At 43.0% G+C, this 26,689-nt stretch overlaps 1 protein-coding gene and 1 long non-coding RNA gene across 2 annotated transcripts; one reads left to right on the top strand and one right to left on the bottom strand.

The window, feature by feature from the left end:
• Positions 1–406: 406 nt before the first annotated feature.
• ABCC6 (ATP binding cassette subfamily C member 6) lies at positions 407–26,689 on the top strand. The gene is made up of 31 exons (XM_086622245.1): positions 407–460; positions 1,604–1,780; positions 2,140–2,265; positions 2,908–3,045; positions 4,112–4,237; positions 4,818–4,879; positions 5,673–5,804; positions 7,545–7,757; positions 8,605–8,782; positions 9,243–9,404; positions 10,599–10,691; positions 11,199–11,402; positions 12,021–12,167; positions 12,900–12,987; positions 13,289–13,358; positions 14,073–14,199; positions 14,682–14,858; positions 15,284–15,451; positions 16,365–16,548; positions 16,983–17,046; positions 17,562–17,682; positions 18,810–19,017; positions 20,051–20,361; positions 21,111–21,310; positions 22,005–22,131; positions 22,416–22,517; positions 23,242–23,388; positions 23,939–24,097; positions 24,336–24,502; positions 25,016–25,210; positions 25,764–26,689. The coding sequence occupies exons 1-31, from the start codon at positions 407–409 to the stop codon at positions 25,870–25,872; spliced, it is 4,536 nt and encodes a 1,511-aa protein (XP_086478371.1). The 3' UTR covers positions 25,873–26,689.
• On the bottom strand, positions 14,129–17,765 carry LOC147527554 (uncharacterized). The gene is made up of 3 exons (XR_015222633.1): positions 17,740–17,765; positions 15,542–15,666; positions 14,129–14,166 (listed from the first exon to the last, which is right to left on the bottom strand). It is a non-coding gene; the product is annotated as an uncharacterized LOC147527554 (long non-coding RNA).

Here is a 26,689-nt window from a genome sequence, read left to right as displayed (position 1 = left end):
GCGCTCCCCGCGCCGCCGGCACTGCACGACGCGGGGCCAAACCCTCGCCGGGACCTTCCCTGGCGACTGCCCCTCGCCGGGTCGTGCCGCTCTCGTGCGAGGCGGGAGCCTCCGGCCCCGGCCCCATCCCCTTGCCGGGGGGCTGCGCCTGGGCGGCGGCAGCCCAAAGCCAGACGTGTCCCCGACGAGCTCCCGGTCAGACTTTGCCCGCTGCGTCCCGGAGCTCCCGCCAGTCCCCAACACGGCCGGCAGGAACAGCGCTCTCGGCCGCTGCCCAGGGAGGAACCGCCTGTCCCGCCGGCGCTGACACCTGCCCGAGGGCACCGACCGCACGGTCCGGCCCGCCCCCGCCGAGTCGAGCCCCGACGCCCCGCCCGCCCCCTCGGCGGGCGGCTGGGCAGGCGCGATGGCGGCGGGCGGTGGGCTGTGCGGCTCCCGGCAGGGCTCCGCCGCGCTCTGGGTGAGTGAGCGGGGCCGACCGGAGGCAGCGAGCGGCGGCGGCTCAGCCGCGGCCCGGCCGCGGGGTGCGCGCGTTCCTCCCGCGGGAGCCGCTCCGCGCCGCGCACCGCCCCAGGGCCCGCGGGCGGGCAGCGGGTGTCAGCGCGGTGTGTGCGTGAGCGAGGGGCGGACACTGCGAGCGGTGAAGCGTTTCCATCAGGGCTGGTGGCGGTGCGGACTTTGCCTCCCAGGGAACAGAGGACAGTCCAGGTCCTTACCCAGTTACGATGACTTTGGTGAGAGTTGCGTAGGAGCGTGCAGTCCGGCTGCGCTGCTGGAAGGATACGGAAATGAGCCCCTTGATTGTCTTCAGAAAGTATCTGCTGAATGACCCACTACAGAAATACCTTTGAAAAGACTTAATGAGTAGATCAATCCAGAATCCTGTGGATTTCCATCCTCAGCATTGATAAACTCCCATAAAAACTTGAGAGCAGTTAGCTATGGCCTGTTTCCATCAAGAGATTCCTTTCTCCTAGCCTTGCATCATATGCTCCACAGGAAGGACCTGAACCACCTCTGCAAGGTGCTGAAGAAAAAATACCCTTGCCTGTTCATCTACAGTTGCTGTATTTCTAGTATTATTATGTTAGCAGATGAGATCCAGCTATTCGTTCAGTCAAAAAAAAATTGCAAATCAATTATAAATACAGCTGAGGAAATGCAGTTACCATGCAGTTTATACAGTAGGACACTTCTTTTCTCCTAATCTCCATTTGACCTGTTCCCAAATGCCAATAATCTTTTTCATTCCCAAATTATTTTTTCTCATTCCACATTCAGTAACTTAAATTTCCTCTTTTTTTCTAGTTATGATACATGATGTCTTTTGTTTGGCATCTGTCACTTTCCAAACCCTTCCCTCCTGCCCCTCTTTCTACTTCCTTTCCTTCCAAAATGCTCCTGCTGAGTCCTCCCTCCTGCCCTCACCTGAGACATCTTGCTGTTCTCCAGCAGCCTCTCTGGTTTTTACATTTGAAATCCTAAATCAAGTTCCCCTACTGTTATAGTAGATCTCAGCTGTAGCATTAGCAACGTGCATTAGCTGGTGAAATTCTGCGTACATTAGCTTTACTGTTTCACTTCTGTGCTGATTCTGTGGCAGGACTGGAACCAGACATGGTTTACAAACACCCCAAGATTTACCTGGTGCTTTGAGAGTACAGTCATTGCTTGGATCCCCTGTGCCTATCTTTGGATCTGTTTTCCTTTCTACTACTTGTATCTTCGACACAAAAACAAAGGCTATATCAGGATGTCCCTCATCTTCAAAACCAAAATGGTAAGAGTGGAGGATGGGGTTTCATCCTAACATTATCGCAACCTCGATGCAAATGATTTAGGAAAATTAAATTTAACTCTTTTCTGATAATCCATCTCTGTGTTTGCTTTGGTATTTACTGACTTAGGTAAAGTCAGGTCAGGTATAAATCAAGTAAAGTTTTAGGAAGAAGTGTCATAAAATCTTCTCCCCTGTACTTCCATTTGGTTCCCCACTACTTCCTGTAAGGCTGTCTATCCCAAACCTGCTCTTCCACCTCTCCAGTCTTACCACCCAGGCTGCTTGAAGCATTTAGTTCAGTAGATTGTCCCATCATCATTTCAGTCCATTCTATTGTGTGTTTGCTGTCTCTGCCACAGGTCCTTGGATTCATTTTGGTAATACTGTGTTTTTCTAATGTCTTCTTCGTACTGTGGGAAACAAGCCAAGGAATCCCACGGGCTCCAGCATTCTTCATTAGCCCCGTCGTGGTGGGAATCACAATGGTAATTCTTCCTTTGTTTTGTCTATGTGTGGCCCAGCTTAGCCCTCCTGGGGCAGATCTTGTATCTCCCATGTTTCTCCGTATCTCTGAGTACAAAGATAACTGAAGGGGAGTAGAAGGCTGGAGACACACTTTGTGAGTCTCTGCTGTGTGACACAGCAGGGGTTTGGAGTTGGGGAGACCACTGGGTCTACAGCTACGATATAGAGCTCTGTGGGCAGAGTACACAAGAGCCAAGGTAGCAGTAGCGTTTAGAAAGAGGTCTCACGACAAGACAAGATCTAGTTTCTCATAACCATGGCATGTGATTGAGTATGGTTTAGAATTAAATGGGATTTCTGTTCAACCTAAATGCCTGTCCTCCCCCTCTGTCACTGCATCTTCACAGCCTAGATCCTCCCAGCCTCTTGGCCCAGTTGTCATTTCAGTACTTGCCCTTTCTGGAGACGCATTCTTGAGTGCAAAATGGCACATAATGGTTTTCAATTTTAGCCTTTTAGGAACAGTATTGCAGCTCTAAACATCGTGAAATGTTTGGGCAAGAAACAAACTGATTTTTCTCTATTGTATCCATTAATTTGATAATAACATTTGGCATTCCATTACCAGCTATTTATTTGGACAAATGTGTTCTTCCTCGCAGGTCCTTGCTGTGTTCCTAACCCAAGCAGAAAGAATGATGGGCATCCAGTCTTCAGGCATCCTGTTGATTTACTGGCTGCTCTCGTTCATAGCTGCAGTTGTGATGTTTATTTCCAAAGTCCAACATGCCCTGGCAAAAGTAAGTGAAATCACGTATCTTTAACGTGCAGGGGAATGTAGTCTCTAAACAACAGGGCACTTTTTGCCTCACCTTGTGAGGTGGAGGACGAAATTCCTCTCTAAGATATGAGCTGACAAAAATGATTGATGACACACTGTCATCTCCATCCATGTTATCCCTTTCAATGTAGACAGTGTGGTTTTCTGAGAGCTCGTCAGACTTCGTATATTAATAAAAGCAAAAAGAACATAAACACTGTTTCTAAAAAATGGCTTTATACCAGACTTTGTATCAGCATAAATATGTTGATATATCTTACATTTTTATTCTTTGGGTATTTGTGGTGAATGTTTATTTGTGGAGGAGTGCTGGCCGGGTTTACACATCTGAGACTTAGTGGCCATTTTACTCAGGCGAACAGTTGTACCTTTCCATCACAACAAGGAACAAACAAAAGTTTATGTAACCTGTGTGTTTAAGTAATAGGGGAAAAATATTCAGTCACTAAACAAAAGACAGTTGGGAACTTGCTTGTTCCTGCTGTGTTGAATGATACTCCGGCACCAGGCCTCTTGTAGAAATAGCACTTTGCCAGTTCTTGCTACCAAAATACAGTTCCAAAAATACTCAGACTGTTTCCTTGGTTTTTCTCTTTCTCATTCACAAAAGTAATTAAAGAGCCCTTCACGGAACCTCTTAGACACACCATCTATAATAAAGCCTGGCACCTGCTTAATTATATGAACAACTCATCCCACTAGGTGAGCAAGGAACTGCTATCCCTCAGAGCACCCAAAGTTCCCTGAATAATGATGCAATGTGGACAACTGATTTGACTAGACTGCTATGAAGCCTCATGATAAAACTGTCACTATAAATAATAAATATGTCCATTATTTACCATTTTCTGATATCCCAGAGTTATCTATTTAAGTAGCTCTACATAACTACAGTTTAAATAAATGCACCTCATGCTTCAAACCAAAACTCAGAGCTTATGGTTGGTAGAACATGAGAAGCCATCTTTCTCCCCTGATTTCACATTAAGGTTTTACCTTATTCTTAACAATATTCTGTTTCTTAGGGCTTCCTGGAAGACCTTTTCCGCCATATTACAACTTACCTTTATGCTAGCCTGGTGCTAGGAGAACTTGTGTTATTCTGCTTCGTTGATCACCCCCCCTTCTTTTCTAAAGCTGTCAACAATCCTGTAAGTATAACATAGCTTTTCATAATGCATTGCTTCATTGCTCAATTGGGAATTTAAATTTATAAGGACACAGGAACATGAGTATCAGGGAGATGTAAGATGCATCATTCCGTATAACGGCCAACCATTTTAAAAGGTAACTGGCAGAATTTGAGATAACAGTACTCTATCTTTATATATATGTTTTGAAAAACTAAAAGCCTCTTCTATCCATACTCATGTTTATTGTCACTGAAACCAGTAGATAGGGCTCCTGTTGCTTCCCCATGCTCTCCTGTGCAACAGTACTCTATTTGAGCTATGAGTATGGCAGAGCTTTGTGGTTCAGAAAATAAACGTCTTTGGGTATGAAGAATGATACTCTCTGTTCCTCCATCTGAGACATTATTTAAAGTCTAATTCTCTAAAGTCTCCCGATCCCATTGATCCTCCACAATACGTTTACGCTGCCAAGGTCAATGAATGGGGATATGTAACTTTTTGATCGTTTTTCCTGGGGAAGCACAGAAGGGGAATTATATTCATCTGACACATGCCCTTTTCTATATATAAATATCACCCATGTTTTTCCTCCCATCAGAATCAGTGTCCAGAAGCCAGCAGCTCTTTTCTTTCCAAAATCACATACTGGTGGTTCTCTGGGTAAGAAAACACAGAAAAAAAGATGTGGTTTTGCTAGAACTTCAGAAAAAAACAGCAGCATAAGAGAGAGTGTAGATGACAGCCGGTAGGAAGTACCTCAGCCCTGGAGTTTGCTCATGCAGTGAGGATTTAAATTCTTTCTCTAGGGACTTGAGGTATTCTCACAAGATGAAATTACAAAAATTTAACTTACTTTGCTCAAAGTAGTTCAAAACACAAATTAATGGTTCTAGATAATTCTCTTCCCCCTTCCAACTACTCTTCCAGTGCCCTCTCAATCTTGAAATAGATCTCAGCAATCTCAAAAGATGACTGTACACAAACCACAGCCATATCTGCCTGCCAGACCTTCCTGTAACAAATGCTGGGCAAGGGGAAAATAGTGAATGTGGTTATTAGCCCAGCCTGCTGCTTAGCATTCAGAAGTAAAATAATTACATACCTTCGGCCTAATGTCCTCTATGATAAAGCTTCATCTGCGTTTCACTGAGCCACAAAGTTAAACTGAACTTTGTCCTGCACTGCCCAAGTCCCACTTCTCAGTAGAGCAGGAATTAGGGCTTACTTGCAAATCCTCATTATGTTGACAGAATATAGCATAGAGATTTGAAGCAAAACTGCTGTTCCTGAACACTCATATTTATTCTGAGAAAGGACAGTCCCGAGTAGTGTTTTATTTAAGTCCCTATGTGCTCACTGTGGTACACTAACTTAAAGCCCATCTATTTTGAAAATGTTGCATGCACAACAAATCCTTCTGTGTTTACCTGACAGCAGTCTTTGTATTCTCTAGGCTTGTCTGGAAAGGCTGTCAGCATTCCTTGGGCGTGGATGACTTGTGGCCTGTGAGGAAAGAGGACTCCTCTAAAGAAATTGTTGCCTGGGCTGAAAGAGAGTGGAAGAAGTGTCATAGCAGAAACCAGCAGTGAGTACTTGATCTAGAGAGTGCGTCATGGACTCAGCTGGACAGTTTCTGTCTTGCCTCTAGATGCGTCATGGTTTAGGCTCAGCTGACAACTAAGCACTATGCAGCCACTCGCTCACTTCTCCCCACCTGGTGGGACAGGCAGGAGAAAATAGAATGAAAGGCTTATGGGTCAAGATAAGGACGGGGGGGATCACTCTACAATTATGGTCATGGGCAAAACAGACTCAACTTAGCAGAAATATCAGTTGAATTTGTTACCAATCAAATAAAAGTAGAATAATGAGAAATAAACCCAGATCTTAAAAACACCTTCCCCCACTCCCCGCTTCTTCCTGGGCTCAACTCTGCTCCTCATTTCTCTACCTCCTCCTCCTGAGCAGTGCAGGGGGACAGGGAACAAGGGTTGCGGTCAATTTGTCACACGTTTTTGTCGCTCCTTCCTCCTCGGGGGAGGACTCACACTCTTCCCCTGCTCCCACACGAGACAGTCCTCCACAAACTTCTCTGACGTGAGTCCTTCCCATGGGCTGCTGTTCTTCATGAACTGCTCCAGTGTGGTTCCCTCACACAGGCTGCAGTCTTTCAGGAACTGCTCCAGCACGGGCTTCCCACGGAACATTGGCCTCCTTTGGGTGCAGCCACCTGCTCTGGTGTGGGCTCCTCCATGGGCTGCAGGTGGATCTCTGCTCCACTGACAACCTCCATGGGCTGCAAGGGAATCTCTGCTCCAGCACACCTCCTCCCTGTCCCTTTTTACTGACCTTGGTGTCTGCAGTTGTTTCCCTCACATCCCACTCCTCTCGAGTCTTGATTTAGGGGGAATGAAGGCCTTTGGCCAACACCACCAGGCTGTGGAGAACCACTCCCTGGCCTGGGGCCACGTGTGGGCCTGCAAGGCACCCCAGCCATACTGCTGTGGCCATCGCCCCGCCAGCAGGCAAGGGGCAGCAGCCCAGTGCAGAGAGCCGCCCACACGAGAGGCTAGGCCAAGCCCGTGCCTCCCCCATCTCTCTGCTGCAGGTTCCCCACTGTATTTTTTTTCCCTCTCCTTAAACATGTTATCACAAAGGCACTACCACTGTCGCAGATGGGCTTGGCCTTGGCCAGAAGCAGGTCCAGCTTGGAGCCAAGGAAGCTTCTAGCAGCTTCTCACAGGAGCCACCCTTGTAGCCCCTTCCCCGCTACCAAAGCCCCACCACACAAACCCAACACAAGATGATGTAAGCAAATACACTTACAGGTGCTGGTGCACCATCTCAGAGTAGGCTTTGATCCCCTCCATTCCCCACAGAACGCTACAGAGACCGCTTCAGCGCATGTTTGGGCTCTGAAAATAAACTCTGCTAGGTGCTTCCTCTCTGGACAAGACAATGGTTGAAAGATTCAATCCCACTGAATTATTTGTCCATTAAACAAGAAGAAGAAAAGGACTGCGTACATAAAACGGTCCAAGTAACGCTCTGCTATGAAAACTTGGGGGTCTTTACCCTTCAGTGGGTGAGCACTCAGTGAGTTCATTCCTTTGCACAAAATCTGATTTGAAGTGTTGGAATCTGCTAGAGAACATCCTTTCATTCCTGGAAGCACAGAACTGTAAGTTTTTTGTGAGAAGTGTCATTTTTTGATGAGCATTTATACTGGACATGGCATGAGACCCAGTCTGAGATGTTTAATGATTTTTTGAAAGCACAAGATTTCTTCAGTTGTGGCTAGCTTTCTCATTGTTTCTTCCTTCAGAAAAATGGAGTCTGCGACATTTAAAAAGGGTCAGAAGAGTGAAACGGGCATAGCAGAAGCTGAAGAGACAGAGGTTCTACTGCGATCAGAGCACAGTCAGAGCGGGCCCTTACTGAAAGTGTTTTGGAGCATGTTTGGCACCTACTTCCTTCTCGGCACTGTCTGCTTACTTATCTGTGATGTCTTCTTGTTCTCCATTCCAAAATTACTGAGGTATGTGCATACTTATAATGTATTTTTACCACACGTACAAGATTGCTGTGCATGCCAGCACCCACAGAGGCAGACACACAAACACTTATCTTCTGAAATCTCTTATTGCTGATGAAAAGAGATGGATTATCATTTGTATTAAGCCCACAGTCAGCTCAGGGAAAAAAGAAAACAAACCACTGTTTAAAGCTGTGCACGTTTTCTCCATTGCTATATTCCAACAGAGGAATGGACAGGCTGCACTAAGCCTTTTGACAACTTTAGTACAACAGGCGTGAGTTACTTGATGGTTCTACATATCACATCGTTTGCACAGGCCGATAGCCACTTGGTGTAGTCTTAAGGCTCTGTGTTCCTTGACTAATTATAAAGAGCACCACTGTGCATCTTACACATCTTAAATACCATAGCCAGTTGACGTAATGCTTTGTGGATTGTGTTGGTACAACACAAACCTGCATTACAGAATATTTTCAAGGACAAAAATCACTTTTTAGTCATTAAGAGTTCTGGAAATGTCAATGACTTCCTTAGATTATGGCTCTCGATTTGTGTATTTGACAAATACATGAAATTTAGGAGCCGTCCTTAACACTGAAAATGAGGTCTCCTCTGAGAAGATGCTGAAATCAGAGATTGCTTCAAAACCAAGAGTGGCTAAACATCAAAAATCAGGATATTGTGAGACATAGGATACTTAGCAGTTTTTATAATTCTTTTGCTATTTTACTGATCATCAGCATACAGAGAGAATACAGAAAAAATCCCTGGTATTTCTGCATTTTTGTGTGTCTGATATTTCACCAGTTCTACATGGATTCATCAACATTTTGCTCCTGTCTTGCAGCCTTTTCCTGGAGTTTATTGAAGATCAAGAAGCACCTAGCTGGCATGGTTATTTCTATGCCTTCACTATGTTCCTTTTGGCTTGTCTCCAGACTCTGTTTGAACAACGGTACATGTACGTGTGTCTTGTTCTGGGTTTGAGACTGAAAACTGCAGTAACAGGGCTTGTGTACAGGAAGGTGAGTCTGTAGCTTCCTTTTCAGCCTCGTTTTTTTCTAGCCCTGCATTAGTATTTATGGCATTGTTGGTACATTGCTTTTAACAGTATCAGGGGAGATGTTATTAGAAACTACTTTTAGGATGTAATTCTGTGCTATATTCATCTCTGAACAGTATGTGGGAGGTATTTTACTATTTATTTTTCAGATCTTACCTCTGAAGAAAAAGCCAGGAAAAGGAAAGAGGAAAAAGCAACATAAACTTTCTTACGTTGTAGATCACGGTTGGGGCAAGGAGTAGATTTCTTCTTCTTAACATGAAGTCACATATCCCATGCAACAGCATGTTTTCAATACCTAACATCTGACATTTTTCTCCCCCTCTTTTGTTTCTTTCTTTATAAGGAAAAGAAAGTTGTTTGATTTTTGGACCAAAGCTGCTGTGTGATGATGCCTTTCCTTTCTTCTCTACCCTGTCTAGATCCTAGTTATGTCAAATGCATCAAGGAAAGCAGCAACAGTAGGTGAAATTGTTAATCTGGTATCTGTTGATGTCCAAAAGCTAATGGATCTGATTATCTATTTTAATGGGACCTGGCTTGCTCCTGTCCGGATTATCATCTGCTTTGTCTTCTTGTGGCAGGTAAAATATGATGACAATACTTATCAATCCTTTTCTATTCTCGGTATCACAGGAAAAAGGAGTTTTCAGAATTCTGCTTAGAGCTTTGCTGGTTTGAATAACCTGAAATCGCCATATTTTTCTTAGCTCTGTAGCATGGTGGATTCACTTTTCTTTTTAGCAGATATTTTTATTGGTATAGAATCTTTACCTGATCCTTCACTTCATCGTCTCACCTGTGTATTCAGCATTCAGTCTCTTTTAGGGAGAAGACTGTGAGAATGGTTATTCTGAGCTGACTGACAAACTTCTGCCTCAGTTTTCCTCTGTTACCTCTCTTTTCAACCAAAATGTGGTGGCTCAGTGCAGGCTGAGAGTCCAGTTCCAGCTCCTTAGCACAGTTACAGAACACAAAGGGGAATGGTCTGAAATAGCAACTTGACATGCTTCATCCTGAAGCCTTAGTACCACAAGATCAGTGAAACAGTTTGAAGCAAAGTTATATGATATTCAAAAAGAGTATTTGATACATGGAATTTCAGAGGTATCATGGCATTTTGCAAGGAGAGAGCAAAACCTGAATTAGAAATAAAGGATGATAATCTAAAAGATCCTTTTTTTCCCCCTAATTTAATGTATGGTATTTCTCAGCAGGATAGAGCCCTATTTCTTAGTCAAATAAGCATTATAAGCCTTGGTATCCAAGAGCTGTCGCAAGAGTATTGGCACAGTGTAATGCTACCATTTCATCTCACTAGCTGATGTAAATTCAGACAAGCTGGGTTATTTATGCTGCAAGGATAGTTTGTTGAGGGTTTAGGTTTGTTTTTTAAACAAAACCTGGTTTTGTTTCTGGTCACACTTATGCCAGCCACAGGATGTCCTCCTTAACACAGCCAAGAACAGATGGGCAGAAATAGAAATTACTTGGAATTTCCAGTGTGCTTCTGGATTGCTTTCAGCACTGATCTAGTTCCTAAAAGGGAAGCAAATAAATTCAGCAGAGCATGATGACAGCAATTACCCTGCCTGGCAAGTTAACAATCCACAGTGCTTAGGGAGCACAATTCCCAGGAAAGGCAAAATTAAAGTCTTAGCCATGAGGAATGTTAGGCGTAAGTTCAAATAAGAGGGAGGGTGAGCAAAGAGGAATGGAAAACGGTCATTTCTAGTATTCACCAGAATTTTTTGCTCTTTCCTTTTCTCTCCTGGCAGCTTCTGGGGCCATCTGCCTTGACTTCAATTGCTGTATTCCTTTTTCTTTTGCCTCTGAATTTCGTGATCACCAAGAAGAGGAGTCAGTTTCAGGTACGTTTTGCTTCGTAAAAATGAAGTGGTTTACTGACTTGAATTATGCTCTAGGATGCCATGCTTTTCCAAGGCTACTGATTATTACAGTAGGCATACATGTTTAAAAAAAAAAGTATTGTACTGAAGCGTATCACTAACATTCAACATCAAGTGATAGCTCATTATTTATTATTCATGCTGCCTATGACTGTCTGAAGGAACATACGAGGATTCAAAGCCTGCTCAGTTTCTTGAGGTTGGGAGTAGGCTCTTCAATGTTCAGTCTTTTACCTTGTTTGCCCACCTTTTCTGTTTTTTATGTATTGCCAGTAAAAATGAAGCTCTGAAGATGAAAAGCAAAATATTTCCCAGCCTGGAAGATGCATAAGCAAAACAGTATATACATAGCTTAACTGCATGGAAATGTATTCAGAATTCATAGGGAGGAATAAGGTGTTTTTTCAGAATAATTGCACCATTAAACATTCAACCTAATAAATGATAAAATTCAAACATTTTTTGCAGGAGGCCCAGATGAAACATAAAGATGAGCGGGCTAAACTCACCAATGCGATTCTCAGTGACATTAAAGTAATCAAACTGTATGGCTGGGAGGAAACCTTCATTGAGAAAGTGCTTGGAATCCGGAAGCAAGAACTTCAGGCCCTAAAAAGATCTCAGATTCTCTTCTCAGCATCTCTAGCTTCTTTCCATTCATCAACTTTCCTGGTGAGTGGTTCACCTTCCTACATAACACGTGCTATTTCTTCCATTTCTCTTTGTACTACTGTCTGGACTGATTTTTCCTGTGGGACAGCTAAAGATAAATGTCTGCCCAGAGGAGCTGGTGGTCTCACAGGAGGTGCTGAGCTCCTGAGGAACCAGCCACACAGACATTTACACTGTCCTAACAGTTCTATGGACAAGGTGCCTGGTCTGGCAGTGTGCTCCAGGCAGACTGAGCCTGCTTTGCAAGAGCTACCTGGAGACCTCCAGCTAGACAAAGTCCATGGCACAGTCAGTAGCTGCACAAGCCACTTTTGCACTTGCTGTTGCAGCTCAGCCATATGCTTTTTCAATGGAAAATGGCTGTGCTTTCACTTTGCTCTGGTTACAGGACCAAAATTTCCTTAAAGCAGAACAAACGTCAAATGGTCAGACTTGGTTCTGTCACCAACATGCAAGACCTCTGCCTATGATATTTGCAGGACAGGTACCAGGTATTTGGGCGATAGCCTAGATTTAACTAAATGGGTTGGAGAGTCTTTAGGAAGAGGCCTGTCACCCTTGAACATTTCTCTTCCCTGTCTGAAGCAAATGGTTTGCTTTTCATTTCCTCCCTTTCAGATTGCATTTGTCATGTTTGCTGTCTACACCATGGTGGATAACACACACGTCCTGGATGCTCAGAAGGCCTTTGTATCTTTAACATTGATCAACATTCTCAACACTGCGCACTCCTTCCTGCCATTCTCCATAAACGCTGCTGTCCAGGTTAATTGCAGACTATGTTCCTTTTTCTGTGGCCATAAGTGTTTTTTCACAGACCATCGTTACCAGGTAAAGGTAGGGATTTCTTAGGGCTTTGAACATCAGAGCTAGCTAATTAATTGCTATTGGGAAACAGTGAAGTGCAAGGACTTGCAGCTAAAGGTACTTTGTAGTATTGTTTTTCAGAAAGGCTCTATATATTGACAAAATAGTCATCAAGAACAAATCATAAGTCTTTTGGGACCGATCACAAGGACCATTAGATCTCAGAGTTGCTTCCAGTTCTGTTTGTAATCACAGAAACCAGAATAGATGGAACAAAATCTCCATGGGAGATCAATGGAAACCCTGCTAGCTCAGGCCAGAGAGAAAAAGCAAGTTATTGTCTGGTAAGAAAATGGGAAATTGCAGTTCCCTCTTGCACCCCAAGAAGACTGTCACAACTCTTTGAAGCAATCACTGGAAAGAATGCAGGATAAACTGGAGAAAAAAGTACCAGTTTCACTGTGTGAACAGAAGAGAAAACACAGGGAAGAACGTGGCTTTTTGCTAAGCTAAGTAGAAATAAAGGCAGTTAATATAAGGAAGAGCTGCATTTGTCCATCTAAGCCTACAGCATCCACAACAGAGCATCTGGTCAACATTCTAAGTGGGTCTTCAATATGAATCTTCATTTTGGGTTTTAGCTTCCTTTCTATTCTAAATGTTACTCTTGTGTGTGCCTCTTCATTTCAGGCCAAAGTTTCTTTAAACCGCTTAGCAGCTTTTCTGAATCTGGAAGAACTGAATCCTGAGAGCTCAAGCATAAACACTTCTGACTGTGGTGAGCTTTTGTGTTAGCATTGTTGTCCTATAAGAAGAGTAGCTTCCTTTGTTCAGCTTCCACTCTTAGGATACCTAACATAGTTGAGAGAGAAAATTGTTTGCCTCTTACTGTCACTTTCTCTCTCAGGCCTGTTTATTTCTAATGATGAAATCTAATCTGGTGATTAAGCCCTTCTTTTCATACTTAAGGTTTGTTTTATGTAATGCAAATACACACTGAAACATAAAGTCACATAAATAGAGACATTTCTGTACCTACCTTTGAATTTAAAAGTGCTGTATTTCTCCTCATATTTTAGAACAGGCAAGTATCATCATAAGAAATGGGACTTTTTGCTGGAGCAAAGAAAGTTCTCCTTGTCTTAGAAGGTACAGACTTACCCTTGGTCATCTCAGTTCTGTAGGTCAGGGTGGATGCTGAATGAACTAATTCCTCAGCGCCTAAGTGAAACCAACATGACTTATCTAGAGACTTCCGAGTTTGCTTCATATTTAACGATGAATTCTAAAAATTATAAAATCAGACAAAATGTAATCTTGCTTTTATGCTTTGGAGCACATAAATGGGAAGGTACCGGTATCTAGATGTTGCCTTAGCACATGGAGACTGCTTTCTTTACAGCATTTTCTTGTCCAAATAGTAATTTAAGTCAAAAAAGTAGAATTGATGGTATGCAGACATTATAAATGACATCACTACATGCTTATTTCAAAAGGCATTGCAGTTTTAGAGAAGAAACAGTGTTGAGAAGTTCTGATGTTCAGGAATGTGTTATATCCAGTGCTTTGGGGTAGCCTGTCTCCAGAGTGGGGACCTGGGTTTTGGAGCTGGGTTTGACATTCAGATGGGGATGTGGTGACAACTTTCTGGTTGGAGGTGTCTTTGAAGGGATGACTCCTGTTCTGCTGCAAAAAGTCAGCATGACAGGAAGAATAACCCTGTGCAACTGAGGCCTCAAGTATGAAATTAGAGGGTTGAGTTGGTAATTTTTTATTGCTACAAGACAATAGCAAGAATTTTGGTCATTTTCTTTTCAGAAAATGTATCTAAGAGGTGACAAGAGACTAATCTATTCTCTATAGGATAGATCTTACCGTGCCCCAAGGCTCCTTGCTTGCTGTAGTTGGCCAGGTGGGTGCTGGAAAGTCCTCCTTGCTGTCAGCGTTACTTGGTGAGCTGGAGAAGACAGATGGCTGCATAACCATGAAGGTAAATTTTGCCCTGAGCATTTGCTTCTAATTAGGCTGTCTTCAGGAACAGTAAGGTATTAACCAAGGCATCAAGTACTTGATGAAAACCCATTTACTGCTGAATTCTAACAAGGGCTGTATGTAGCAGCCCACATCTAATTATCTGAAGGTGCTCAAGACCTCTCAGATGAACCTGGCCCTTGAGAATGGGAACTGGAACAGGACCTTCAAAGATCCAGTTCCATTTCCCACTCTGAAAGTGAGCTGAAGTGGCATTGTGGTAAATCACATCACGTACTTGCACCTGTTTCCTCTTCTATAAGATAATCAAAGTGCAGACTCCCTATTTTGCAAAGCCCTCTGAGACCTGTCAATGGTGATGATCATTCCAGACTTCTATAAAGCTAACTGGGAGAGTTTTTCTTCAAAGACAGGTTCCCACAGTGTCAAGTTGAGCTTGTGAAAAAGACTGTTAACGTTCTTCCACTTCCATTTTTATAGGGCACTGCAGCTTATGTCCCCCAGCAAGCCTGGATACAAAATGCTTCAGTGGAAGATAATATTCTCTTTGGGAAAGAGATGGATGAAACATGGTTCAACAGAGTGATAGATGCTTGTGCACTGCAACCTGATTTGGAGAGCTTCCCTGCAGGGCGGAATAGTGAAATAGGAGAGAAGGTACTGTCTTAGGTTTATATTTTGGCCAACTTTTCCAAAGCTACAACTTTGGGTGTCCTGCTTAAAACACCTACAAAAGGACTAAACTTGCAGGAGGTGCTCAGTAATTTCTGAAAGTCGGGCCATGATTTAACAGGGTCTGAAGCTCACCTCCTGATGGTTAACCTAACAAGGGATATGAGAGATGCTTAAGACAAAATCAAAAAATCCAGGTCATTTTTGGGTTCTCTTTTGCAGGAAAGTGGAGTTGCTCAAGAGAATCTGCCTCTGCATCTCAAGAGCCCTATTTGGAGGGAGGGAAGGAAAGAGGGAGAGAAGCACTGAATTAAAAATAAGGGCATCATAAAACCTTGGTGTACAATGGAGCCAACAGTTGGCACATACACTGTAGCTTTGGAATAAACAGTGTCAATATGTTTTTACAGGGAATAAACATATCTGGAGGTCAGAAGCAAAGAGTGAACCTTGCTCGTGCCGTATACCAGAATGCTTCGATTTACCTTCTAGATGACCCCCTCTCAGCTGTTGATGCCCATGTTAGACAGCACATTTTTGAACATGTTCTTGGACCGAACGGCTTACTGAAGGACAAGGTGTGTTACAAATCCTGAACTGTAACAGACTGTAAAATGTATCTAATTATCACGGCCCCTGAAACATTTCCAGTCAGGTGGGTTACTCACTATATCAAAGGCTTCCAGATTCTTTTACACTAGTGGCAGCAGGTACTAGCATTAACGACAGTGGAAGTGGAATGGGTAACCTCTGCAGTCCACACAGCACATGGAAGTCCTGCAGTGAATTTCACCTAGGAGGAGGAAGATGAAAAGTTAGGTTCTCCTGAAAGACTATCTTTATCCTCATGCAAACCATATGCCTAGTTCCAGCCTCACTTCTACAGCCAGTTCATAGTTCTTTGGTCTTCTGTTGACATTATCCTTCTCCCTTTTTGAGATTACTTCTAGTATAGCTAGGAAGAGCTGTCTGATCTCTTCCAGCTCATTGTATCTTATCATAATGTCTAATCCTATCACTTTTGAATAGTTCAGCGGCACCTTTACAGTTCACATCACCCAAATCATCATCGCTTAAACTTCAGCCTTAAAATCCCTTTTAAACACTTCTCTTCCCTTCTTCTTTACATTGGTTGAATTTTGTTATTCCTTGGTATTTCTCTACTGTCAAGCAATCTGGATAATAAATGTGGTTACATGAGAAGGGATGCTAGGGCAGCTCTGTTTGCTTCATAGTATAAATTGCCTACAAATACTTGATTCAATTTCACCTTGTAGAAGGAAAATAGGTAATTTATTTCACTAGAAAGTCCAATTGAAACAGACATGTCTGATTACAAATACCTTTCTCTTCATGTGTAGATTGGTTGCAAGTATCAGAATGTAATTATTGTATTGAAGCGTAGAAAGACTGGCAAAGAAAGAAGGTATCAGACTTAAGCAATACTCAAACAACAGAACAATTGTAACTGTTCCCTCTTTATTCAAGCAGACTCGTGTGCTGGTGACTCACACGATCAACGTTTTGCCTCAAGTGGACAACATTGTTTTGCTGGTGGATGGAACAATCTCAGAAATTGGTTCCTACCAGGAACTTTTACAGAGAAATGGGGCCTTTGCAGAATTTCTTCATTCACACATTACTGCAGAGGAGAAGGCAGGTGCTGGTTTTCCAGGTAACCCAAATGAGTTGAAATCATTCTTCCTAGATCTATCAGTCAATTGTTTCCTTAATATTATGTTTAACATTAAAGAACTGGAGGAGAGGAGGGTCTGCTGCTTACACTTGTTCTATTATGGACATTTAAAACAGACATCCCCTTACAGTAAGCTCTCACTTTGTGTGGGGAAAAACATGCCTGTCACATTAGCTGACTCATCACCTCAAAATTGGTTCTTGAATGAACAGTTCCACCGTAGTAGACAACAATCATTCAGTAAACAGAATTACCCACTATACGTGCTATCCTTCAAGCCCCACCTTGATATTTCTACCCTTAGAAACAATTCTTTGTAATGAATCTTTCCTCCTTATTACCAATCTCTCAAAGTCTATACAGGACAAAATGAGATTCTAAAGCATTTAGAAAAAAAAGCATTTATTTCACAGTTACAGGAGACACCAAATGCACCATCACCTCTAGAAATGGTCCATCACAGGAGAAGCTCTTTAGGTAAGCTTAAAGCTGTCTCAGACACTGAAGAACTTGCTCCACAAGCCTACATGGAGACTCTTACTGAGTATCATACAGGTTTGGGATTGATATGTAGATTAATAATAAAAGCAAACAAGCAAAACTCAAGAACAGGTAAGAAACTGTTCTTCAATGTGGATGTTGACTAGCATTTTCTCCATATTTCATGAGGAGCCAGCATTTGTTCCAGAGCTGACATACAAGGCATGTTGATACATTTGCTTGCTATTCACTGCCCAGTGGCGCTGTCAGCCTGAACTCATTCAAACCAGCCACAGCTAAAGAATGCTTAACACCTCTGTTAATAGCTTGACAGAGCCCAGTCCCTGTGATAAATACAGACAATGGTTGGTGTCACTGTGGATGGAGGACCCTGAAAACTGCAGCCCTCAAAATAGGCATGAATATAGGGGTGGATGGGTAAGGAGATCCAGCTTTAAAATACTCATTGCCTTAGCTAAAATTGAAAGGATTTTTTGTCTTCTTTTATGAAGTGACAATTCAGTCAAATCTTCTGCTATGGGAAGGGAGACCATTCCTGTAAATCAAGACTGTATGACTGCTGCAGCCACCAGAGGAAGATTAACCAAGGGTGAGAAAACTCAGCATGGCAGGGTAAGCACAGTACTTTCCTGTAAAGGCAAAGACACATACAGTGAGTTTATTACTGACCACTTGTGGCAGGTGGGTCAGCTCACTGCCTAAGTTAAACCAGTACAACTCCAGGGAACAGTCAGCTGAGCTGTGCAAGTTTGCCCTATAATTGAGACAAAGTCATGTCAGGATTATTTTACACAGCATCTTCTATGCAAACTATATCTCCCTGGATGCCCTGATCTAAGCACTCGTTCCAAAATAGGACTAACACACATACGTTGTGGAGAGCACATTATGGAAATGAGAGGGAAAAAAATAAATTTATGACCACTGGAGGAGAAAGATCCTGATTCAAGAGTTAACCTGAAGGGGGAAGTGCACTGAGGCAATCAGGGTGAGGTCGTGGTAAGGGAAAGAGGAGAGATTACAAGGGACTTGTAATCTTTAGTCTGTCCAAAAACTCTGGAGGCTGGTGCAAAGGGGAAAAGTGACACATCACTGTTCTGATCTTACACCACAAAAGGCTGAGGCAAGAAGAGTACTGTGAAAGGAAAGAAGCAGATGAGGGATTCCAGCTAGGAGTCAGGCATGGATGAGGTGGGTAGCCAGGGCACATTGTAGCAGCAGTAAAACATGGGGACAAAACAAATAGTTGAGGCTACACACTGGTACTGAGAAGAGACGAGAGTAAGAAGTTGGACACCCCAAAGGAGGCGGCTCTTCCCCTAGGAAAGCACAGTGTTAGCCAGACTGGGATCTCCTCACCTCTGCCGATCAGCAGTTACTCACACAAGCGGTCAGTGGGATACATAATAGTTCTCCTTCACAGCACCAACAAATGAAGGCCACTGCCTGGCATAAGGAAAGCCTCATGTGCATTCCAGCTGTAATACGAGCCTATTGCAGTAACATTCATCAGTTGATAATAATCACTCATTAACACCATGGATTTATTTAAGTATAGCTTCATTATTCACCCACCAGGAAAACAAAAAAAGAATTAACATGGTTGCTATGGCCTGTGACTTATAACCGAGTAGATATGCCGTAATAAATCATTCCTTGTTTCAGAGCTGCTTTTCCTTGCTAACAAGCTTGATCCTCCCAACCTCTCCTCCTGTTTTTCCCCAATTGTTTCACTCTAGGTTAATACTTCGATTTATGCAGCCTACCTGAAGGCGACAGGCTTACCACTGTGTGTGTACATCATCCTGTTGTTCACGTGTCAGCAAGCCCTCTCATTTTCTCGTGGTTACTGGCTTAGCATGTGGACAGATGACCCTGTTCACAACGGGACACAACAGCATACAGAGCTGAGAGTTGGAGTCTTTGGTGTACTAGGAGTCATTCAAGGTTTGTTTAACTTGTTCACCTAATTCTTTTATGTATTTCTGCCACCCTTTCCCATATCCAGAATGTTTTCTCAGAATATAAACAAGTGCATACCCATGGACTCTTAGCCTCCTGGGCTTTTGGCACCAGCCCTGAAGGTTTGGAATGGGACCTAAAACTACAGGCTCTGACGTACAGAGAGAATTTCTAAGGGATCTGAACAATATTTCCAGTGTTACTGCCTGAAATTCTACTTCATGGTATGCTAGAAGTGCTCTCCTGTGCCTTTCAGCAGACCATGATGAATACTGTCTTCCTCAGTATTTCCTGCTGGAACTAAACGACCAGCAATGAAAGAAATATAACATCCTTATTTTACTATCCTGCCCCATTCTATCCAACATCTTCTGCATATCTTTCTTCCTCTTATCCTTTTCTATTCCTCCAATATAAATGAATCATATCAAAGTGCAAGCAGTGGCTCTTCTCCGTGCTGAATTAAATCTTGGTTTATGTCTTTTGAGTGTAAAAAGAGAGAAAAAGAGGAAGTTAGGGAATTCTACATTTCTTTAAATCTTTCTTTAAATATGGCCACAATTCTTTTGGTCACTCTTAAAAAGAAAATTTTTTTTTTAAATCACTTCTTTTAGGACAGAAATCAAATCTGGAAAAATCTCAGCCCAAGTGACAAAAGATTGAGAAAGCTTTGAACAAGTTGAAAGAGTAGGAAGGGCCGGGTACCCTTCTGTGCTAACAGTGAGTCTGGAGACAGGAAACATAAGGCAAAGAATTTGTCCTGTGTGTTTAAATTGCTGAATCCGTGGCCCCCATCAAGATTGCTTAGAATGTCTCCCAGCGCTCTGTAACTGCCCTGCAGAAAAGGCAGTTTACTCTGCAGCTCTGAGCCCTGGCTTAGTCACTGCCAGAGAGAGTCGGCTCCTTTTGTGGCATTCCCAGTACTAAGTGAAAATCATGATCTCGCAAAGGGGAACTCCGAGGTGAGTTTGTTCAGACCTAGTAATTATTATTATTATTATTATTTTCTATATTACAGCCCTTGGCAGATTTGCCTCCATAGCAGCAGTCCTTCTTGGTGGCGTGTTGGCATCGCACAAGCTGTTTCTGCAGTTGCTGAGGAACGTTGCTAGATCCCCAATGGTCTTCTTTGAGGAAACACCCATTGGAAACTTGCTGAACCGCTTCTCCAGAGAAATGGATGCTATTGATTCCGTCATCCCAGACAAGCTGAAGTCCTTGCTGGGATTCTTGTTCAACTTGCTGGAGATCTACCTTGTGATTATAGTGGCTACACCAAGGGCAGCAATGGCCATAGTGCCTTTGACTGTTCTTTATGCTGCATTCCAGGTAGGAGCTCATATTGATACACAGGCAGGAGAGGCTGAAGCAGCATGGCCGTGTTCCTGCAGAAAGCCTCCATGCATTTCGTAGGAGCAGAGACATGCAGAAACTAGTTTCATCTTCTAGAATTGTATCTGAACAAAAGTATTGTCAGTGGCTCTTCCCACATCATCTCAGCTTTCCAAAGCATCCCAGAGACCTCACAAAAAGGCTTGTGTTCTTCTGATAGCCAGATCAAATCCCACCAAGAGCTGTATTCCTTCTCTCCATTGCCATAAATGAAATCATATTAAGACCAAAAGCATTTCCTCCAGAATTACTACACTGCTTTTTAATATATCCATGTATACCATGCAGCTTTCCCACTGGGCTCTGAAACCTCAAATGCTTTGCCAGCTAGGACTCAACATGGGGGAAGGGCAAATAAGGGTGCAAGTATGCCTCTATTCTCCATCGAGCAAAGAGCTGGTCTACAGGAGAAAGTAAGTGTGAGTTCAGAGGCTTTGTGAGTTCAGAGTGCCCTGGCTTCTTTGCATTAGCTAACCATGAGGTTACTCTTAATAAAGATAGGATATGACAGGCAGAAACTCTACCTCACCTTTTAGGGACATCTCCTATCAGCACTGTAGGTTTTATAACACTAAGAAAGTACGTACTATTGCACATGTTGAGCCCTTCCCAAATTTTCTGTAGAGCATCTCCATGGAGGCATAAACCTTCTAAACGCTTCCCCTTCGATTTCCCTTTTTTACCAGCATTTCTATGTCATCACCTCCTGCCAGCTGAGACGCACAGAGGCTGCCAGCAGGTCACCTATCTACTCCCACATTTCGGAAACCTTCCAAGGGAGCAGCGTAATTCGTGCTTACAAGGACCAGAAGAGGTTTATTTTGAAGAGCAATTTTCTAGTGGACGAGAATCAGCGAATATGCTTCCCTGGAGCAGTTGCTGACAGGTACAAATCTGCAGCATAAAGAAAATGATAGTTTATTCCCATGGCCTTGTGGAGCAGAGATAGCTGCTCTTGGAGCTTGGGTGGAGGTACAGAGAAGATGAGGCAGTAGTGCACAGTGTTTTAGCAGTAGGGTAGCCTTTTTCATTACCACTCACGCTGTGCTCCTCTCTAGCAACATGCCTCTCACACAAATAATATGCTCCCATTTGTTGTGTGACTAGGCACATGAACATGCTGACACACTGCTAGAGGTATCGCCTCATCATCAAAAACGCAGGAAGCTGCAGTACATGACTGGTGAGGTGCATCATCAGATGACACAGTGCATGAGGCCTTTGGTAGGTACATGCAGAACCCATCAGATAATAAAGCCATCAGCCAGCAGTCGTGAAACAGGTGAGGAGTACCAGAAAGAGAGAGAGATGTTAGACCAGCTCATCCAAGAAGCTGTGTGCTGGCTGCTTGCATCCAGCAGGCCTTGGAGAAAATCCTAACGGAGACCGTAAGTGAATCAATTTGGACAGGCTAGAGCCATTCATGAGCTACAAGGTGGCTGGATAAGAGCAATCAGGGCATGACAAGAGCTTTGTTTAGCACCCTGTACCCCAGCAGCTTTTACAAAGTCATCACAGATGCTGTTGAGAGAAAGGAGAAGACCATCCAGCAACAGCCCTTTACTCTCCTCCTCTTGCAGGTGGCTTGCTACAAACCTGGAGTTTCTAGGCAATGGCATTGTGTTGTTTGCAGCGCTATTTGCAGCAATGGGCAGAACATATCTTAGTCCAGGAACTGCTGGCTTTTCCATTTCATATGCTCTTCAGGTAACTCAGTGTTGAAGTAGTACCATGCTTGCCTTTCATCAAACGCAACTTGCATCTTAATTTCTGCTACCATTTTAATTTCTAGGAGCTGGCTAGGCTCTTTACACATGGCTTTATGAACTTTCACCATGGTTATTTTTTAGCCTTTTAAGGGATGATTTCTGAAGCAATTAGCTGATGAAGAGGTCTTTATAAATAAACACTTAAAGACAGTACCAAGTACCTCAGAAGCACAGCTCAAGACTTATTTTATCTGCCCTAAGGCTTTTGTTTCTTTCTGCTAGATAACTGGTGTTCTGAACTGGATGGTGCGCTCCTGGACAGAAGTGGAGAACAACATTGTTTCTGTGGAGAGAGTGAGAGAATACTTGAGGACTCCTAAGGAGGTAGCTAACCAACTATTGACCTTCCTAGCCGATGTGAACATCTGTGCAAACTAAATGAGTAACTTTTCCACCTGGACAAACCCCCTAGTTTTCCCTTTCTTAAAGGAAACATAACTGGTCTTTTAAGAACTGCAGCATTTGGGTTTTATCCAACTGACTAGGCTTGTTTTATAACCTCTGATCATCATTATTTCCTTAAGAGTTAAGCATTAGCTTCACTTGGTAACACTCATGGAATGAGCAGTATTTTCTGCCCATATTTGGAGTATGTATTTATTGTGTGAGTTCAGATGCAACTCTGATAAGTGATGGCTGCTAGATGGCCTTTTAGCCACTAAAAGTCTCCAGTGCAATAATTTTTGTTCTGTAATCATTAAAATTATTTATCCATATGCTGCCCTGAGATCCCACTAAAGGAGACTGAATTTCAGAGTCCTGTTTACAGGGGCATATAAATCTTCTTTTATTGAAGCACCCTTAATGTCAGAACTCTGACATGCAAACAAATGTTTGTCCCCATTTTCTGTTAAGATAATTGGCATCTTTGCATAAAGTAATAAAGAGCAACATTTGCAATATGAAAATGTTAGATGCTTTTTTCTCTTTTGGAAACAGTAAATAGATTGGGGGAATTTGGCACAGATGTCTTCCCATTTCAGTATGGCCACGTGATTTGGTAATTTAAATCAGCTTTGCACATTGCTGTTTGTTTTCATCTATTTAGGCACCCTGGACTCTGAATGGTAAACTTCAGGATCAAGTTTGGCTCACTGAAGGAAGAATTGAATTTAGAAACTATAGTTTGCGCTACAGGCCAAATTTGGATCTAGCACTGAAGCATGTCAATCTAACCATCAATGGGCAAGAGAAGGTAAGAAAAGCCACGAAAAGCCACTTGTTTCAGAAGAGCTACAAAGCGTGAACAGTGCTTTGCAGTGATCAGATCTGGGCAGAAAACAGTCCCTGCCCTACACCAAGGTATAGTAAAGCACGAGAACTGCAGTAAAGTATGAGTCCATCTATCACCTGCACACCTCTTCTACTACACAGTAGTGTTTCCAGGATTGCTGCATACACTAGACATTCTTCTGAGCGAAACTTCATTTCACAGAAGGTTAGCAGAGTTCCAACAAGGGAATTTCACTTTTTACATCTCGTGCCACATCAAGGCCCTGTTCTAGCTGCTAAGTCTGGCAGTTTCCCATCAAAGGCTTTCAAGATTCCTTTCCATACAAGGCAATTACAAATTATAAATTATTCCTTTTAAGAGTATATTGGTAAACTATGTGAATTTTGAACAGCTCTGAAGATTTGATCCATGCAAAGCTGTCTCTTCAAAAAACCAAGAGGAACTACGTAACAGGTCTGTCCAACTCTGGAAGACAACATCAAAACCAAAAGCTTTTCATTGCACATTACAGATTGGCATAACTGGACGAACAGGAGCTGGGAAATCTACTCTTGCTGTGGGATTGCTGCGATTAGTGGAAGCTGCGGAAGGAGCGATCCTAATTGATGGACTAGATATTGCTCAACTAGGTCTCCATGACCTTCGAACCAAGATAACTGTCATTCCCCAGGTATGAAATCAATTTCCAAAACGCTTCAGCTGTGTTGTAAGTCTTAACACCTAGCAAGGGTTTATAAGGGTTCTGTGAGAGGAGGGACGTCCAGAAATTTCAAAGTTGGAAGTAACATCTATGCCATGCTAGTCTCCCATTCAATACATTAGCCACAGATTCACACTCAGCAGGGAAAAATGGAGAGCTCGTTTTTATAATTCATTTCAGGAGTTGTTTGTACTGTCTCTGTGCTCAGGATCCGGTTTTGTTTTCTGGCTCTCTAAGAATGAATCTCGACCCATTAAACCAATACACTGATGGAGACATCTGGACAGCTTTGGAACTGACTCAGCTCAAGAACTTTGTTGCGGATTTGCCAGATCAGTTGGAATATAAGTGCACTGACCAAGGGGAAAACCTAAGGTACCTTATCTGCAGAAAGACAGTGGCGGGGCAGTGCCAGTCCACGGGGTAGGAAGACATACAGCTAGTGGGACAAGGAGTCTAATTCATTTAAAAAAAAAAAAAAAACCACAACAAACAACAAACAAAAAAAACACCAACAAAAAAAACATACAACAGTGTCCAGACAGCAAATTGCTGCATTATTGTCCTGTTTAACAGCATGAAATCAAATCATAAGACACCAAGTGGAAGACATTTGAGACTTAATCATTGTGGTGGGTTGTATTTGTGCAGTGCATAAAACACTGGAATCTGTTCCAAGTACAGATCTCCTGAGTGCTATAGTAATACACTCCCTTTGTTTCCTTAGGTTGTTTCATGCTGTTACCTGCAGTGCCACCAGCCTCAATCACCCTTTCAGGGGGAGGGAACAATCACCTTTCCACTACTATTTTAAAATTAATTTCGTATTCTGACCCCAGGGCAAAGCGACTACTGCTCTCAGTTTACCGTCCCTCTTCTTACTTGCAGCACTGGTCAGAAACAGCTGGTTTGTCTGGCCAGAGCACTTCTTCGGAAAGCCAAAATCCTCATTCTGGATGAGGCCACAGCAGCAGTAGATTTAGAAACTGATCTTCAGATTCAGTCCACCCTGAAGACTCAGTTCAAAGACAGCACAGTGTTAACAATAGCTCACCGGATAAACACTGTCATGGACTGCGACAGGTAATACCTTCAGCCACTTTCCTAGGGAGGAAGGAAGCCACAGGCAACCTGTGTGAACCAGACAAACCACAGGGTGTTAGTGAACAGCAATTTCATTTCTGTCCTTTTCTTGTTTAACCCTCAAAGCTTTGCTTTAGAGATGGTAGGAGCTATCTTACATCAGCTAGGCACTAACAGGTTAGTTGAAGATCATTTATTCCCGCATGATGCACTTCAGGCTGTGTCATACTCCTTCTTCCCCCTCACTGACAGCAAAACCATGGCCACAGCTCTTTGCTTCAACTTAAAATCATGAAGCGAAAATACACGTTCACAAATCTTACTTCAGTCTCAGTTGCCAAAAAACTCTCCACTCACAAACTCAGTACTTGAATAGTCACTCATCAGAAACCTACTTCTATCCCACAGCTGTTTCCCAGCTGAAAAGCTGCTGGAAAGCTTGGTTGAATAACGAGCAAGTACTGAAATTTATTTTAGAAATAAGTAGGAATAACTAAGTTTATTACAGCTGCTGGTGTATCCCCACACTTAAAATTTTGTTTAATGTTCACAGGATTTTAGTCTTGGAAAACGGTCGGATAGCTGAATTTGATACTCTGGAACACTTAATAGCTCAGAAGGGACTGTTCTACAGACTGATGGAAGAATCGGGCCTCGCGTGACTCACTCACAGAGCATACCGGAATACCACCACTGTCGGGAATAATTGATCTCCTAATTGAGTTGTTATCTTGTTTTCACTCTGAAGTGCTTGACAATCAACCAAATCTTGTTTGAGCTATAACCACAGTGAGCAGAAGAAAAGGGATGACTTGGGATACATGTTATTTCCATAGGAAACTTAGCAATTCCATTTTTGTTATGTTTCCAGACACCAAAACCTCCCTCTTCTGTTGAAAATGAGCCAGTCAGAACTTAAAAACCTTGTTGCTTTTATGGTATAAAAGACCACAGCATTTCTGATTTATGCTATAAAAGGCGCCCAAATATACTGCCATACTTAAAGATTACGCAGATTATTTTTAAAAGCCAGCAAGATTTTATGGAGAGCAAACAAGAATTTAACTGGTACCAATCAAATTTGACTGTTTACAGCTTGTCCTAAGTTCCAGGCAGAACAAATTTAGTCTTTTACCAATGTCTTAAGGACTGCTGACCTGAGCACTGTTCTTACATAGATATGGTGAACTCCAAGGCAGTGGCTGGATCTAGTGACCCGAAGTGCAAAAACACTGGGGAAGTAGGGAAAAGGAAGTGGGATGCCACTAAACACAAAAGCACATGGCTGCCTGTTGCTGCAGCTGGGGATCAGATCCACTCCATCTCTTTCCGTGTCAGCTTTGGAGGAGCCCTGAGTGAATTGTGCTGTGCAGAGGGCCGACAGACTGCCCGGAGGAGGCAGCCAGCTTACCACGGGCTCACTGACGCAGGAGACAGTAACTTGGCTGGGAGCGGGCAGCAGAACACCGTTCCTTCTGC

This window comes from Tauraco erythrolophus, chromosome 17 (genome assembly GCF_009769465.1).
Source record: "Tauraco erythrolophus isolate bTauEry1 chromosome 17, bTauEry1.pri, whole genome shotgun sequence".
NCBI lineage: Eukaryota > Metazoa > Chordata > Aves > Musophagiformes > Musophagidae > Tauraco > Tauraco erythrolophus.
This window is presented reverse-complemented; position numbering and strand designations above follow the sequence as displayed.

Bases quoted from the DNA above. Each gene is read 5' to 3' on its own strand.
- ABCC6 (XM_086622245.1), top strand. From the start codon at position 407: ATGGCGGCGGGCGGTGGGCTGTGCGGCTCCCGGCAGGGCTCCGCCGCG. The intron at 8,783-9,242 runs GTGAGTCTGTAG...TACCCTGTCTAG, and splicing joins CAGGGCTTGTGTACAGGAAG to ATCCTAGTTATGTCAAATGC. The intron at 11,403-12,020 runs GTGAGTGGTTCA...CCTCCCTTTCAG, and splicing joins TCCATTCATCAACTTTCCTG to ATTGCATTTGTCATGTTTGC.